General features: G+C 35.0%; 1 protein-coding gene across 1 annotated transcript; it reads right to left on the bottom strand.

The window, feature by feature from the left end:
* Positions 1-597: 597 nt before the first annotated feature.
* On the bottom strand, positions 598-15,705 carry LOC129254930 (low density lipoprotein receptor adapter protein 1-like). Its single transcript, XM_054893472.2, has 3 exons — positions 15,171-15,705; positions 6,321-6,390; positions 598-3,084 (listed from the first exon to the last, which is right to left on the bottom strand). Exon 3 carries the CDS (start codon positions 2,974-2,976, stop codon positions 1,978-1,980), a length of 999 nt encoding a protein of 332 aa, XP_054749447.1. The 5' UTR covers positions 2,977-3,084; positions 6,321-6,390; positions 15,171-15,705; the 3' UTR covers positions 598-1,977.
* Positions 15,706-16,381: the final 676 nt, after the last annotated feature.

The raw sequence follows: 16,381 nt of genomic DNA, 5'->3' as shown, positions 1-16,381 counted from the left end.
TTTTTAGCACAACATACTTTTAGTCCTCCTACAAAATTATCTGACTCTTATTATCGATACATGCACACCCGTCTTCCGAAAACTAAATAGCATGTATCAAGATGTTAATTAGTCAGAAAATAAAAGGGTCCGTTAACCGGAGCATTTTTTTTTTTGCATTGTATTCCGAAGGTAGGTTAATCCAACAATTAAAACAAAGTTTTAACAAAATAACCATTGAAAATCAGAATATGAATCTTCATAATTTGTTCTATCGACCTTTCGAAATTACAAACCTTTTTTCGTTTTTGGATTAACCACCAATCTTTGGGTAATCAAACCCTGTTTCATTTTCAGAATATCAAACTCCAGCAAACGAACTATTTAAATGAGCTTTAAAACATTACCCTCCGTCTATCACTTGATTCACTTCCCGTCCACCTTCTTCGCCCCATCTCTCTCCGTCCCTCTCCTACCTCCTCTCCTGTTATGTTATTTATCTTGTAATCACTTTTCTTATTGATATTCCCTCTTCTCATAGTTATTTACTGTCATGTTACCCCTTCCACACAGTCTCTATTCATACGTATTTTAATAAAATCAATGACAGGTGATCAATTTATTATTTTTAGAACATTCATGTTTTATGATTAACAATGACTAATATAGTGATGGAATCAGGTATAATCATTATCACCAACATTTACAAAATATAAATCTCTTGTCGTCAATTCTATCAAAGTTTGATTGTGTGACATTAATGGGGAGAATCAGTTTGCTGAAAATGTGAATGAAAAATGAAAATGTATGACAGAGTCATGCGATCCGCATTCAAACGTCTCTTTTTGTAGAATAATCAACCCTTTAATGTATCAAGATGGAAATTAAAAAAAAGGACGTATATGACCTAATATTCTTGATATAATATTTGCAAGTATAAGTGAGATTGATTCATATTTTCTTTTAGAATTAAGCACAATTTCTGTAATAGACTTTATGTCACAACTGTATAGAGAAGAAACAGACACAAATTGAAAAAGAAGACACTCTCACAGTAATCTACTGACGTTAATCTTCATTCTTTAACCTATCGCATAACAATTTGATACTAAAATATAATCTTTAATCTAGAGAAAATCGATATCGAAAATATTTTTTTTATCTTGAGGAAGAACGTGCGAGCATTGAAAGAATGTTATAAAGAAGTTGAAAATGGAAGAATTCAGGCAGCAGGCAGGACGGATTGAATGTGTGATTCAGTCATGAAACGATAAACGATACAGTCAAAATATTCTACTCCAAGATTAACAATTTCAACATTTTAAACTTAAATAACAAACACTTTGAAACCTTATAAAACACTTAGTGAAACCGTGGTATATGACACAGAATAAGCATAGGTAAAGTAATGCAAAAAGAGTTGATTTGTATGTGTTCTACGAGCATTTAGAATAATTTTTCACTTCATCAAGTATCTTTACACACTGTTTTAATCTAAATGAGGTATGTTTCTCAGATAAGATCGAGTAATATTGGTGCAGCTATAATACTCTATGAGTTTGTATTTATCCCCAAAATGCCAAACCTAGGATATACACCGTATTATTTCCCAAATACACTGGTGCAAGTGTGTAAGCAATTTTAAAAAGTACAAGTGTATGGGAAAATAACTTACTAACTCTTTTGATTTGCCACTGTCCTGTAATACAGTTTTTAGAATTCAACGAGTGTTTTTAATTATCGGTAAAGCAAACTTTTCTTTTACATTAAGGTTCTAACACGAACTATGTTTCCCATGAGGAACTCGATATTTCAGAAAGGCATCGACACTGTAGACCTATTATTGATATCCCAAGGACCCCTTGTGGAAAGTCATTAGACACATTTCTAGGAGATGGTGGACAAACTCTAAAGCACAAGCAAAAAACTAATGTTCGTGAAGATAAACAGAACAAAAAGAAAGGAACGATATTTGTTTCTAAATAGTATAGTATCAGTTTAGAGTGAATCTAATAGTTTAGCTTTCTGAGCGGCTCTCGATTCTGCAATCTCTTCAAACACACTCTGAACCTCGGGATCCTGTAGCTCAGAAACAATATCAATTTCTTCATTCAACATGGCTGAGGGGTCAACGAATTCCTGGTGCTCTTCCTCTCGTTCAGCAAAGGCTTCATTCTCCTGGGCGGTGATCTCGCTGACTGATGGTGACGATGAAGAATCGTTACTCGGTAACCGTTTGAATGTTTTACTTGACCCTAAACCTAGCCATTTATCCATCCATGACACCACTTTATCAGAGCGAGTGGCTGTCTCATCTGGCGGGGTGACCGTTTTCTCTTCTGTAGGTGTCGTGTCAGAACTTTTATCGCTTCCATTATGATTCGTTCCCGTGAGTTCGTCTAGTCTTGCCATGGTGTCCGCAACGCTTTTTTCATCTCCGCTACGAGGTGGATTGAAACTGTTGTGACCTGGGCCTGCTTTGATCTTATCACGTAGCCTTTGACTCTTGACCCCTCTTCGCCAACTCTCGTAAGCGGTCTTGAAAGAACGCAATAAGTATACCACCATCGCCCTTGCGATACCGGGAGTCTGGCATACGAAGGCGAAGCAATAGAATGGCATGGTCGACTTACGACCCTGGGTGATGTTCGGGTCATTCTTGCTGAAGTTTGTCACAAGGGAAAAGACACGCGGAAAGTGCTTGTCAGCCGAGCCGTAGCTGATAGAATAGATCGGTATGAAGGTATCTCGTTGTTTCTTCGGATCCGAACCTTCTGTTACTCGTACACCCCTACTCGTAATGTACATCCGCACGACCTTGAGTTCCTTTCCTCGTGATTGTTCTACGAGGTCACCGATAAGCCCTGATGTACACTCGCGACCCATCTTGCGTTCAGTAGCCGACTTCCCGAGAAATAAAAGCTCAAATTCTGGCGGCTCTTCATTCAGCTCAACTGACGCACTTTTCCTCCGATTCTTTGAGAATAATGATGCCATTTTTTGTTAGATTACTCAGATATTAATGAAGGGAAGGTGTCAAACATCTTCGTAAAGGTTCCTTTCACTCCACGTGAGCTCTAAAGACACCAAGGATAGCATCTCATTCTGCAATAAAAATAAAAAGTGGATATTCATTTTATTATCTGTAGGCAAGACACAGTAATTTAAGCTTGACATCAATCAATTTATGTCTCCTGGGGGCGAGAAGGGGACTGTTCAAAAGAATTTAAGTTATGCAAATAGAACATTTAAATTTGAAACGTCGTTTGGTAATGGTTTGACTTTGAACGTCATGTTTTTTAAAATTAATTTATCTTCAAAATCTGATCGATACAAAGTCTGTATCAGAATATTTAGGAAACTCGATTGTGGGGTATGTTTTATTCACTCGCAGGGTTTTTTGCATGTGCCACAGTACCCATCCTCATTACGCCTCTCTCTCTCCCCCTCCATCTCTCTCTCTCTCTCTCTCTCTCTCTCTCTCTCTCTCTCTCTCTATATATATATATATATATATTTATATAAAATCATACTAGGCTACACAGTAAACATTCGTGTCAGAGAGTCGCTTACTGGGGATCGTCATGAATCAAAGGTTGGTTGAAACTTCACTCTTAAAATGTTGGACAACGTACTGTCCACACACCAATTAGCTAAAAACTTATCCAACTCTGGGTAGTTTTCAACCAATACTGTGTATTTTTCATCCAAAGCACACATAATTGGTTTACAACTACTCAGAATTGGATAAAGTTTTTACCAATTGTTATGGACAGTATGTTGCCCAACATTTTTAAGAGTGTACACACATAAAATGATGGGCAACATACTGTACACTGTGTTGGGGAATGTATGTTGGTAATATATATATATATATATAAATGTGTGAAGTTATACATCCATACATACATTCATCCATTTCTTTACTATATATATATATATATATATATATAGATACATTTTTTCGGCATCACCAATTTTTCCAAAGGGTAGATAGCTCTGGGGAACCTTGATTTAAGCTACGCCTACCATTGTTCTCTTCATCCATTTCTTTACAGTATTTAAATAAAAGAGTTGCCAAAGCTGTTGTACATGTATAACTTTACACATTTATATATATATATATATATATATATATATATATATATATATTCTGGGCAATTATTATCCAATTGAGCAAATTTATTATCCAGTTATTAGTTTTTATTACCCAATTTGGGCAGATATCAACCAATAAAAACTGTTGTGTGGACAGTGTGTTGCCCAGGGTTGGTTAAGACTTGGGCAATTTTGCCCAACTATTTGCTTCAAGAGTGTAGTCAATCTCAAGTGTGAATAAAATCAACGCACGTCGAAAAAAGTCCTCTGATAAAACCACTCCAAAAACAAAAAGAAAACCCACAAAAACAAGAAAAAACAACTGTGTTTACAAATATGATATGCCATCTTGTTTTTAAAAGTTTAAAAAATTACATCAGGGAAATTATTCAAATAGTTTTCATCCTTTATGCTGCTTATCTCTGAGTAGGGAAACTGGTTCTGTTTGGATGAGCTCATTGTGTTTTTATTCCCGTATTAATCGTGCATAATATTTAATGATCCATATAATCTGATCGCGACCCAACAGAGGTGAGTTCAAATTATTTGGAATAAAGATATGGTAAATAAAACAATACTATCATGTTTGCAGTCGATTCTTTTGCACAAAAAAATGGTCAAAAATTTAGCCTTCAACTCGCCAAGTAGTTTCAATTTCCAGCAATGGTCATGATACACTGGGAACACCATTCACAGGTGAGGTATTGTCCCTTTCGATTTGAAAGGTGCAAAGATACACCTTTAAAGGGTTCTCCAAGACCATAATGGTGCCATTTTGAACTTTTTTTCAGTATAGTGTAGAAACCATTTTAATAAAGAGTTCTCAAATTAATGTACTTGACCTACATGTATTTCAATTGATAAGGCGACATCTAATGCAGTATTCTTAAAAAAAATCACATCCATTTTATGCCTATAAAACCACTATCGACTGACAAGTTCCTAAGATATCAGAATTACAATTCATAAAAAAATAAAACATTTATGCAAGAAATGTATTTGAATCGTAAAGACCAACAATTATTCAAAAAATATATTAAAATCCACCTGTGATAATAAAGAATTGACCGAATTTGGAGATGAGTAAAATCTTACATTATCAAGAATAATGCAATTCAGAGTATTTCCTTCTACTTACATCAGGAAGTGTATATCACCTGCCTAGCAACAGGAGTTTCGTGTATTTGATATATAAAATTCTTTTCACTGGCCGTTATGAGAAAAGGGATAGATCAGATAAATAGCTCATTTAAGAAACCTAGACCCAGTCTTACACATAATTGCGATGGATCAAAATATCTTAAATAATTACAAAAGTTTTTATCGATCGTAATTTTAGTTTGATTTTTAATATATCGCAACTATTTGCAATACGGACCACTGTTCTTTCTTATGTCTCGTATTCATTTGCTTCGAACATTGTACGATGGATTAGTTTACGATATTTTGGTGGCATTGTCGGTGGCTAAAAGTTTGTGTTACGGCCATCGTACGTTTATCGTGTTACGAGCAATACACACATTGTACGGAAAACGTACGATGTCCGTGTGCGATCGTACATGCATTTTACGACTGGCTACGTATTTAAGGGCTATGATCCTACGATTTTGAAAAAAAGTATTACTCCTCGCTTAATACATCGTAGAACATACGATAACCCAATCGAGAATCCTTATAACGAAGATCTTACGATCATCGCATGCCACCTTTATGGCGATCGTTCGAGAAGCAGGATACGATCACATCAAAGCCAGCATACGATGATCGTATACCAAAATTAAACATGACGTAATTATTTAGATATTGCAGGCCATGTTTGTGGTCATGACAATTAGTGAAGGTCTGATTGACGACTCGCTCAAATCGAATGAAATGGCACCCTGGGAGAAAAAAAAAACAACCCGAACCTAGAACACCTTATCAATGAATATAGCTTGTTCTCAAGACAGGTGCACCAGTGCTTCGTTGTGTACAGCATGACGTATATTTGCAACAACAAAAAAAACTACATATATAGGGGTATTGGCAATCTTGGAAGTTGGAAATGCATCGAATGTCTCTCATTGGGAATGTATCTCATTGGGAATGTATTATATATACGTCCCACCTGTCCTTATTTAATATTTTCTCTAAGTACTGTATATATCCACATCGTGACCTTTCCAACCATAATGTCACCATAAACAGCATTAATTAATCAAACTACCATGCACCGCCCTGGCGTATAGCTAATATATACTTACCATTGATGTAGGCCTATCGCAGTTTACATGCCTTGGACGTGTATGTGATCTGATAACATTTTAAAGCTACCTGCATTAAAAATATATATAGAAAAGAAATAGAGAAAAATATGTCAGATATTTTACCGATGTAAGTTGGTTAGTTTTTAATGGTGACTAGATCAAGAAAAAAAAAAGCAAATTGAAACGGGCATTAATCTACTATACCACAGTGCATGCATGGATCCTATGTATGCATGGCTCTACTCATTCATCTGTACTACCCTATACAGCTTTCGAATTATAGGATAACCTGAACAGTGAAATAGCTGCTTTCTGTATATACGCATACAATGGAATTACATATCACGTGAAGATTAATTGTAAGTAGAGTCGACAATGTCCTTTCAAAGTAGTCTCTGATCTGATATGAAAATTGTGATGAATATCTCGCTTTGAAACCAATTTTTATGAGATCTTTTCAGACGACCCAGTGACATAAAAGAATGTAAGTGCATGTACATAATATACTTCACACAATCATCTGTATTTTCTGAACATATTGTTTGCTTTCGATTATGATAGGGACATAAAGCTTTCAATTGAAGCCATGAAGGCCAACACTCCTAATTCTTAACAAAAAGCAAAATTCGCCAATTGGCTTCGTTACTTATATACGCCACTGCCACAGAGCTGGAATATCGTTGGCATTTTGTGATTAAACTTGTTTGGTCAGGGTGTGTCTAAAATAATATGTGTTACATTTTTAGTTCCATTGATGGTCAATGTCAACGACTGTTGTCAGTGTCAAAGACTTACACACGTGACCCAAGTGATTTGAAAAAAATCGCTATGTCCCCAAGTCATGATATTAAATCTCAACAGCATGATACCCATAATGTGATATTGCGAAAGGTATAAAATATGCTAAATATAAAAGTATATATATATATATATATATATATATATATATATATATATATATATATATATATATATATATATATATATATATATATATATATATATATATATAGCAAAAAGAAGCTGCTGAAAACTGCTTATCTAAAAAAGGAGAGCCAATGGAGTAAATTAGAAAGTAAAAAAGGGGCCTAAGCTTTCGATCCTAGCAGAATCTTCGTCGGAGGCAAAATGACAAACATATAAAGTGGAACAACCATAATATAGACCACAAACAAGCTACAGCAACACTAGAAACAAGGAGACAAAAGGGGCATTAGTGAGTAGAGAAGACCAATCAGGTTAGTGAAGGGGATGAAAGAAAAGGAGTAGGCAGACACAAAGGGAAGTTAGTGTAAGTAAGGCCAAGAGGGATTAAGATAATGAGGCAGGCAACATCAAACAGGATCTGGAACAAAACAGTGATAGAGGGATGAATAACTAGAGAATTAGTGAGAGGTGGGTCAAACAGGTTACAAAGAAAGGCATAATAAACTGGTGCATAAGAGTAGGGGAAAAAAGGAAAAGAATGGGGAACAACTGATAATGTGCAAAAGACATATAAGTATATATGATAAAGCATTAAACAAACTAAAAGAAGAAGGTAAGTGTAAATATGTATCTATAAGTGATATGTATATAAATATATCCAAAAAAGAAATGTATATGAAAAAATATAAATACACATATGGTGTAACTGATATTGTAATCCGCTAGGTGTGACGGGAAAAAAACATAGGACTATACAGTAGGAAAAAAAAAAACCTGTATATGTGAAAAAGAGGAAGCAAATTGCCTAAAAAGGTAAAAGCAAATATAGAAGAGAGGGGGTGTATTATGAAGAAACTATAGTATACATGTAAATAAGCAAATGTGGTAAATCTAAAAGAGGTGAGTGGAGAAAAAAAATATATATATTCAATAATTATTATATCGCCTGAATAAGGAAGGAAAAATTGGAGCTGAGCTTGTATGAGATATGGGAGGAAAGTAGAGGAAGAAACTATAATGATAATGTAACTATTCAAAAGAGCTGAGGAGAAAAATGATATGTATATATAAATTGAAAGTGGATAGGAAAGAATAATCAGTCGTTCCCCTCTTGGATGTTCAGGCCATGAGGTTGGGTCTCACCAAATCAAGGGCAACATAACATGCACTACCACTAATGTTGTATATCTCATCACTTGCAGAGTTTGTATGGTACAATACATAGGGGAAACAAGACCACACTCAAGAGACGATTCTACGGGCACAGATCCACCGTCAACACAGCAAAGCTGGACACTCCGGTTGGCCGCCATTTTAACCTCCCCAACCACTCCATCACTGACATGATGCTACAGGGCATCGAATCTTTAGGTACCCGTCCTGACTCAGTCCGTACTAGCAGAGAGAAGCTCTGGATGAGACGACTTCGCACCACCCAACCTCATGGCCTGAACATCCAAGAGGGGAACGACTGATTATTCTTTCCTATCCACTTTCAATTTATATATACATATCATTTTTCTCCTCAGCTCTTTTGAATAGTTACATTATAGTTTCTTCCTCTACTTTCCTCCCATATCTCATACAAGCTCAGCTCCAATTTTTCCTTCCTTATTCAGGCGATATAATAATTATTAAATATATATATATTTTTTTCTCCACTCACCTCTTTTAGATTTACCACATTTGCTTATTTACATGTATACTATGATTTCTTCATAATACACCCCCTCTCTTCTATATTTGCTTTTACCTTTTTAGGCAATTTGCTTCCTCTTTTTCACATATACAGGTTTTTTTTTTTCCTACTGTATAGTCCTAATGTTTTTTTCCCATCACACCTAGCGGATTACAATATCAGTTACACCATATGTGTATTTATATTTTTTCATATACATTTCTTTTTTGGATATATTTATATACATATCACTTATAGATACATATTTACACTTACCTTCTTCTCTTAGTTTGTTTAATGCTTTATCATATACTTATATGTCTTTTGCACATTATCAGTTGTTTCCCATTCTTTTCCTTTTTTCCCCTACTCTTATGCACCAGTTTATTATGCCTTTCTTTGTAACCTGTTTGACCCACCTCTCACTAATTCTCTAGTTATTCATCCCTCTATCACTGTTTTGTTCCAGATCCTGTTTGATGTTGCCTGCCTCATTATCTTAATCCCTCTTGGCCTTACTTACACTAACTTCCCTTTGTGTCTGCCTACTCCTTTTCTTTCATCCCCTTCACTAACCTGATTGGTCTTCTCTACTCACTAATGCCCCTTTTGTCTCCTTGTTTTTAGTGTTGCTGTAGCTTGTTTGTGGTCTATATTATGGTTGTTCCACTTTATATGTTTGTCATTTTGCCTCCGACGAAGATTCTGCTAGGATCGAAAGCTTAGGCCCCTTTTTGACTTTCTAATATATATATATATATAAACATGAACGAACGTCACGCCTAAAATTCTGCATATGGTAAAGAAAGGCATAAATTCAATATCGTGAGATGTTTCAAAGTTTATGAACTTCATTATCAACCCGCAATTGTGATAAGAATCGAAATTGATACACGCTCGTAAAATAATCAAGCCATAATGACTGCCTGATAGACAAATATATTTCAGAAGATGGGGAGAGTATGATCAATGGGTCAGAGAGAGGGGGGAGAGGAGAAATATGAAGAAAGTGGGGGGGGGGGCAAGGGATAGCTATCCATGTTGATCATGTTGATACAAAATTTTCATTGAAAATATCGAGGTTCTTGGTGAAATTTAGTTTTCATGTTATTTTTCTGTTTCCCTCCTATTTTACAGTTCTTTCTCCATTGAGGCCGATTAGAAATCCATCTGCTTTAATCATGCGTATAATATATATTAAACTAAAACCCATATTTACAGACAAAATGACCTTGCGTTCTCATAATATCTTGCAGGTATAAATACGCAGGGTCAAATGAACGTCCGAAGTGCACACTCTTTACACCAGAGCCTTGGAATATTTTGATTGACAATACACGACTGTTTTTTGCACTCAATGTCCCTTTCCCCCATTTTTTACTTTAAAACCTTTTTATGAAAAGGAGATTTTTTGCCACTTTTTGCATGATTGTCATAATAATCACAATCAAATTATTTGAGTTGTCCTGGTGGGTTGTGTGGCGTTCGATTACTCATATGTTTAAAAGAGAGTTCTCCCTCTTTCTCTGATCTGATATGAGTCCATGATTGAAGCCTGATAAGCTACAGAAAACGCTAAGACAGCAGTCTGAACGTGTATGTCGTGAGAAATGATTCTCAATCATGGGAATCCAGAATGTAAATCTCAACTAAATTATTTTTATTCAAGAAAAAAAGATGATGTTGTATGGCTTCATTGACGCACATGAAGCTGTACAACGTCTAATCAATATCTTATTCATAGAGAAACCTTTTAAGACAAGGAATAAAAATTGATAACAAGTTCTATAAAACTGACGTTTAAGGGATGTACCAGCCCAAGGACCATCCAAAGGAAGATCTGTGCAGTGCATAAAGCCAGAGATGAGCTCCATCCGGGTGGGGAAGTGTTCCAAGTGATGGATCCAAGATTTCATCCATGGGTCAGAAAATTATCCCATTTTGTATGCCACTTTGGACAAGCCCCCCCCCCCCAAAAAAAAAGGTGATCGCCAACAGGGCCTCCAGTCTATTCTCTCTTCAGAGTGTGTGGGTGTGTGTGGGGGTGTCTAAAGGTATCACCCCCTTTCCGTATCCACCTCATCGGATCTGCATCGAGCCATGCCATTTACATAAGAAGGTAGTTTGAATAGCCGATCGTTCTTGGATGTCGATGGAGAAGACTTTCACAGAGATATTTCCTCCCGCAGATCATAAGTTTAGTTCGACCTTGTAATATTTTGTTTTCTCTTAACATATCTTTGTTCTACTTTTCTTTCACTTTTCCCTCAATACTTCCCTCTTCCCGAATTCTCTTTCATTCCCCCAAACTCCAAACGGGGGGGGGGGGGGGGGGGAGTTACCCTATATCCGATAAGTTACGTATTTTATAATATCACATGAGATGAACTGTTCCAGTGCAGGAGATGAGTTTATTAGTCTGCACTGTAATTCATTTGGTTTATAATGTGTCTCATTAGTCATTATCATTATTACTGATAATACACCTAATGTGGTTTCCAAGCACGAAATGATAATTATACATTATAAAATGGCTGATGTCGATAAGAATCAATATGACAAAACAATGAACATTAACGGCAGTGCACATTGGTTTGACTTCTATTTCACTACACACAAGGAGTTATCTTAATCTTGAAGTCTAAACCACTGACAGGGTCGAAAGGAGTGTTTGAATTAGCATGTCACGGGTCATCTCATAATTGATTATAATTGATTACTTGGTGTAACTGTATAATAGCTGGCAATCAGCCGTTGTCTAGAACAAGAATCTGCGTGACAACATTGTAACGTTAGCAGCATTTATTATGGTACTGACAGATAAATCATAAATACTTACGCAGTATTTACCAATCTTTTGCATATGAAAGGTACAAATGGAACCTTAAAGGGATGGTCCGGGCTGAAAATATTTATATCTGAATAAATAGAGTAAAATCAACAGAGCAAAATGCTGAAAATTTTACTAAAATCGGATAACAGATAACGGAGTTATTGAATTTTAAAGTTTATCAATATTTTGTGAAAACAGTTATATGCACATCGTCATGGGCTGATGATGTCATATCCCCACTTTCCCTTTTCTTATGCTATTACATGAAATCATAATTGTTTCATTTTTCATACATGTGTAAATGACGTGTCTCTATTATGATGAAATAAGTTGCGGCAATAAATAACTAATGCACTTAATCAGTTGTCATTCAAATTATTTTAGTTCTCGGTAGAAATATTTTGAATAAACCTTATTTCCTATAATAAAATACAAAAGAACAAGTGGGGATATGACATCATCAGGCCACCTAATGAATATTCATTAAGACATGCTTAGAACTGTTTCACCGGAATAATGCAAATATTTAAAATTCAATAACTTTGTTATCCGATTTTGATATAATTTTCAGCATTTTGCTTTGTGAATTTTACTCTATTTATTGAGCTATAAATATCTCCAGCCTGAACCATCCCTTTAAAAGAAATCATGTGTTTTTTAATAATTCTGCATTTCTTTTAATTCTTTTTCAATACTTCAGTTTCAGTTTGGTTTCTTTTCATATCTCACACACACTAAAATACAGTACAACATTCTACAAAAAAGAACACATTATCAATGATGGTAAAATATACAATGTGGGAATGGGGGAGGGGGGTCACCTGTCTTCGTTTCTCTTCAAGTGTACGGTGAGTAATATTTGTCCAGTTGGTGTGTCTATTTACCGATTAAATATGCAGATAATACATATCAACACGAATATAGTCTGAGCTCGTGAGAATTATAAACCATGATAAATTTGGTATACACCTGTTCTACTTTGGATTCTAAAGTAATGTTATAGTATTGAATTTTGAAAAAAATGACGAACAGAGCTCCTGTCTTATGAGTTTAGAATGTCTGCGAGATTTAACTGTTTATTTTGTAACGGTGTTAACTGGAAAATGATGAAAAATATCATGAAAATGGCTAGCACTTATCAAAATTAGCTCCTAGATTTCGATGAAAAATTAGCTTACCAATAAACCTTAATTTACGCTTGTGGCCTTGAGCGAGTTTCAAGTAAAAACTGATGAATTTTCGAACCCATTAGATCTGCTCGCCAAGAAGAATATGGTTATTAAAAAGGAAGCCTGCTTACTGTGTCACTTCGAAGCTGTATATTGTAAATATTTGCCTGTTAATTATGAGCATCTGGGAACATTCTGTTTTACAGGGCATGCTCCATGACATAGGCCTTACAATAATGGCCATGATGATGGGTGTTTATAACAGTCATTGATTTCAATTCTTACTTTGTCACGATGAAACGGTCATGAGTTATTTAATCCATTGAAATTTCAGTTCAATTTTAGATGAAGATGAAAATTGTCATGACATAGGTGATATTAATACACATTGAGGTATCACTTTGAGTTTACCTAAGAACGAACAATGTTCTCAATCATTTTCTCAAGTCCACACTAATCACTTCTTTGAAAATGAAGAGAATTATTATTTGGAAGAAAACAAAGATACTGATCCTGGACAAGAATACTTTAATCAGGGTCTTTCTGTCTAGAATTTAGTCATTTTTTAACATAAATCTCAAGGGATCCTCGGATACTTTCATTGTTTAGAGTGCATTTTGCGATGTTTCTTACGCTTATTTCTTATTTTTTTTTGGTAATTTTTATTGTCCATTTTTTTAATTGGGAATTTCATATCGTATATAAGCGATTATCATTAGCATTATTAGGATATCATCACCCCATTGTCATTACAATGCAAAATGCGACTCCATTGAGGCGCATTTAAAATGCTATTTTCCAATGGATACTTAAACCTTGGAAAGTCAATTATCACAAAAGTTATGATAGTCATTATACTCACTTATAAACAAAACTTGAGTTTATGTCCGTCACCAAGTGCCAACGATAATGTCAATAATTATGTTAATCATGTATTGTTTATACAAGATATCTGAATAAACGCAGAAGGATCTAATTTGAAAAGGCCATCATACTAGTTAAACTTCCTTTCAAATTAGTTTCATTTTCTTCAAACCGTCACCTTGGTCTAAATACAAAATTTATTTTTTGTTCTCTTAGATTAGGAAAAATAATACTTTATTTTTCACAAGCTAAGGGGTTATCACATATGGTAGTTTGGACCCATTATTGATCAATATCTACTTTGATATGTATACATCCGTTTAACACGAAAAACCTTTTAATGTATTTAATTTATTATTTAGTTATTCATTTTTCCAAATATTAAAACATCCTAAAAAGACATCTGATAAAAAATAAAATCACAAACGGGTAGATATAAGCCTATACAATTTAGATAAAAATATAAAATGCCTTTTATAGATGCACATTACCATGAGGTATTATATCCACACACACACCCATGCGCACACCCCACCTACCCACAAACCCACACGCACTCTCTTTTCAACTTTTGTTTAAATTAAGCATTTCATTAAAATAATTTACATAAACTCAAGGTGAATCCAAATTTACATTTCTTCATTTTACATCAACAAGAATATACAAAAAATAATTACCAAAACTGAAGCAAATAAAAACCGTGGAATGAAATGCCTAAAAATATACATTATTATACTAAGAAAAGTAAACATAATAATGTATGAAAATTAACATTCATGAACGATATGCAGAAAACAAAATTCACACATACACACACCCAAAATATCCACACACATACACAAACAAACATAATATGAAAATATGTTAATGAAAATATAGTTTTCCGCAAAATAAGGTACCGTAAAAACAAGGAAATGCAAAACAGATTGTTACAAGAGAAGGGGAAATATAAAGAACTAGTACCAAAAAAAAAATTGTATCCCAGGAACACCAACATTCACATCACAATTTACACTCGCACCATACGAGACACATTACATTATACCTGTTCACAAAATTTATTTTCAACTTTAGTTCATCCCATTTCTGTATTTTCTATTAATTTCCCTATTTATGATTTAGAAACGAAGAGAAAAGGAGATCAAGTCACAGAGAGAGAGAGAGAGAGGGGGGGGGGGGAGAGACAGAGAGGATGGGGTGGAAGAAAGAGAAGGAAAAGTGAAATTAATGAATGATTAAGCAAGCCACAATAAAAACAAATAAATTGTCCCTAACAATAATTATTATTCGGAACCACATTTTAAAACTATAAAGAGAGGCAATAATAACAATACATGCATTACACGAATAGCATACTTACACTATGACATACTTACTATTTTGTACTACGTAGCAGACAAGCATTCACTGGGCTTAATCACTCCGACGATTATGACTGTAATACGATTATGGTGGAGACCCAAAACAAGTCAGGAAGAGGATATATCAATGCAGCTTTTGCATGCATGTAGAGTGGCGCGCACATCATCATGTAGGTCCAATAGCGATGCCACGGCGGTCAAAGGTAAGTTTTCCGTCAAGGCTGTACGACCTAGGCGTGAGTTTTGCCAACTGGGCGCCGATTTCTACTAAATGACCCTAATAGTATTACTATCACCCATGATTCACGGTTTTCCCAACTTTCTCCCATTTACAGAACACCAATTATCCAAGAACCCTGCTGTGTGGAAGGCAGAGGTCGTGATAATTCCACTTCAATACCAGGCTTCAATAGCTATATTTGTATTAGCGATCGGCGTCCCATTTCTCTCTTGTATATCTAGCATATTTGTGAATATGCTTTGAGCTACAACACAATACACAAATACATCTTATAATACTGTAGTTTTCGTTCCGTTTTCCTGCAACTGCGGAATATCTTATAATAATACAATCGCACAGGGTTTCCCTCTATAGACGCTCACTCGACCGTGATACTTTTTTTTTTCTCTCTCTCTCCGTCTCTTTCATTCCAACATTTCAATTGTATTTTTTGTGGTCCCCTCTTACCTCCCACCTAAATTGATCTGTGACTCACTCTTCTAACTTACCTGATAGGTTTATTTGATAAATTATCTTGAAATAATACAAATTTGTGCTTACCCCATTACTAGTCAGATTAGTACCATGCTTGGGGATTCATAGTCGACGGGGGCGAAAAGGGGGCACAAAGAGTGAATTGATTGAATTGTTTCAAAATTTCTGACCCAACCCAATGGGGTTTCACCCCCAACAGAGTTATTAGTTTAAGTGTCATTTTTAAATAGTCGAATAGTTGCAACTTGAATATAAATAATCATGATAATTGAGCTAAAATTATCTTTAAAAAGACTTTTAGTCACTAGAAGATAGTAATAAAATTAGGGCCTAGTATACCACAGGTGTCGATCCGTAAAGTCAAGGTTAAAGTGTGTGCGTGGGGGGAGGGCAGTAGATCATCTCCCCTTGAACATGTTGAACAATAACATAATGTTTTCAAGGATTAAATTTTTATCATGCAGATCTTATATCGAAAGGTATATTCTGGTTGAATTCGTTGAAACATATT

The sequence above is a fragment of the Lytechinus pictus genome, chromosome 2 (assembly GCF_037042905.1).
Source record: "Lytechinus pictus isolate F3 Inbred chromosome 2, Lp3.0, whole genome shotgun sequence".
Classification (NCBI taxonomy): domain Eukaryota; kingdom Metazoa; phylum Echinodermata; class Echinoidea; order Temnopleuroida; family Toxopneustidae; genus Lytechinus; species Lytechinus pictus.
Note: the sequence above shows the minus strand (reverse complement) of the source record. Positions and strands in the feature narration are given on the sequence as shown.

What these genes read in the sequence shown, in the direction of transcription:
- LOC129254930 (XM_054893472.2), bottom strand. Translation starts at nt 2,976, where the DNA reads ATGGCATCATTATTCTCAAAGAATCGGAGGAAAAGTGCGTCAGTTGAG.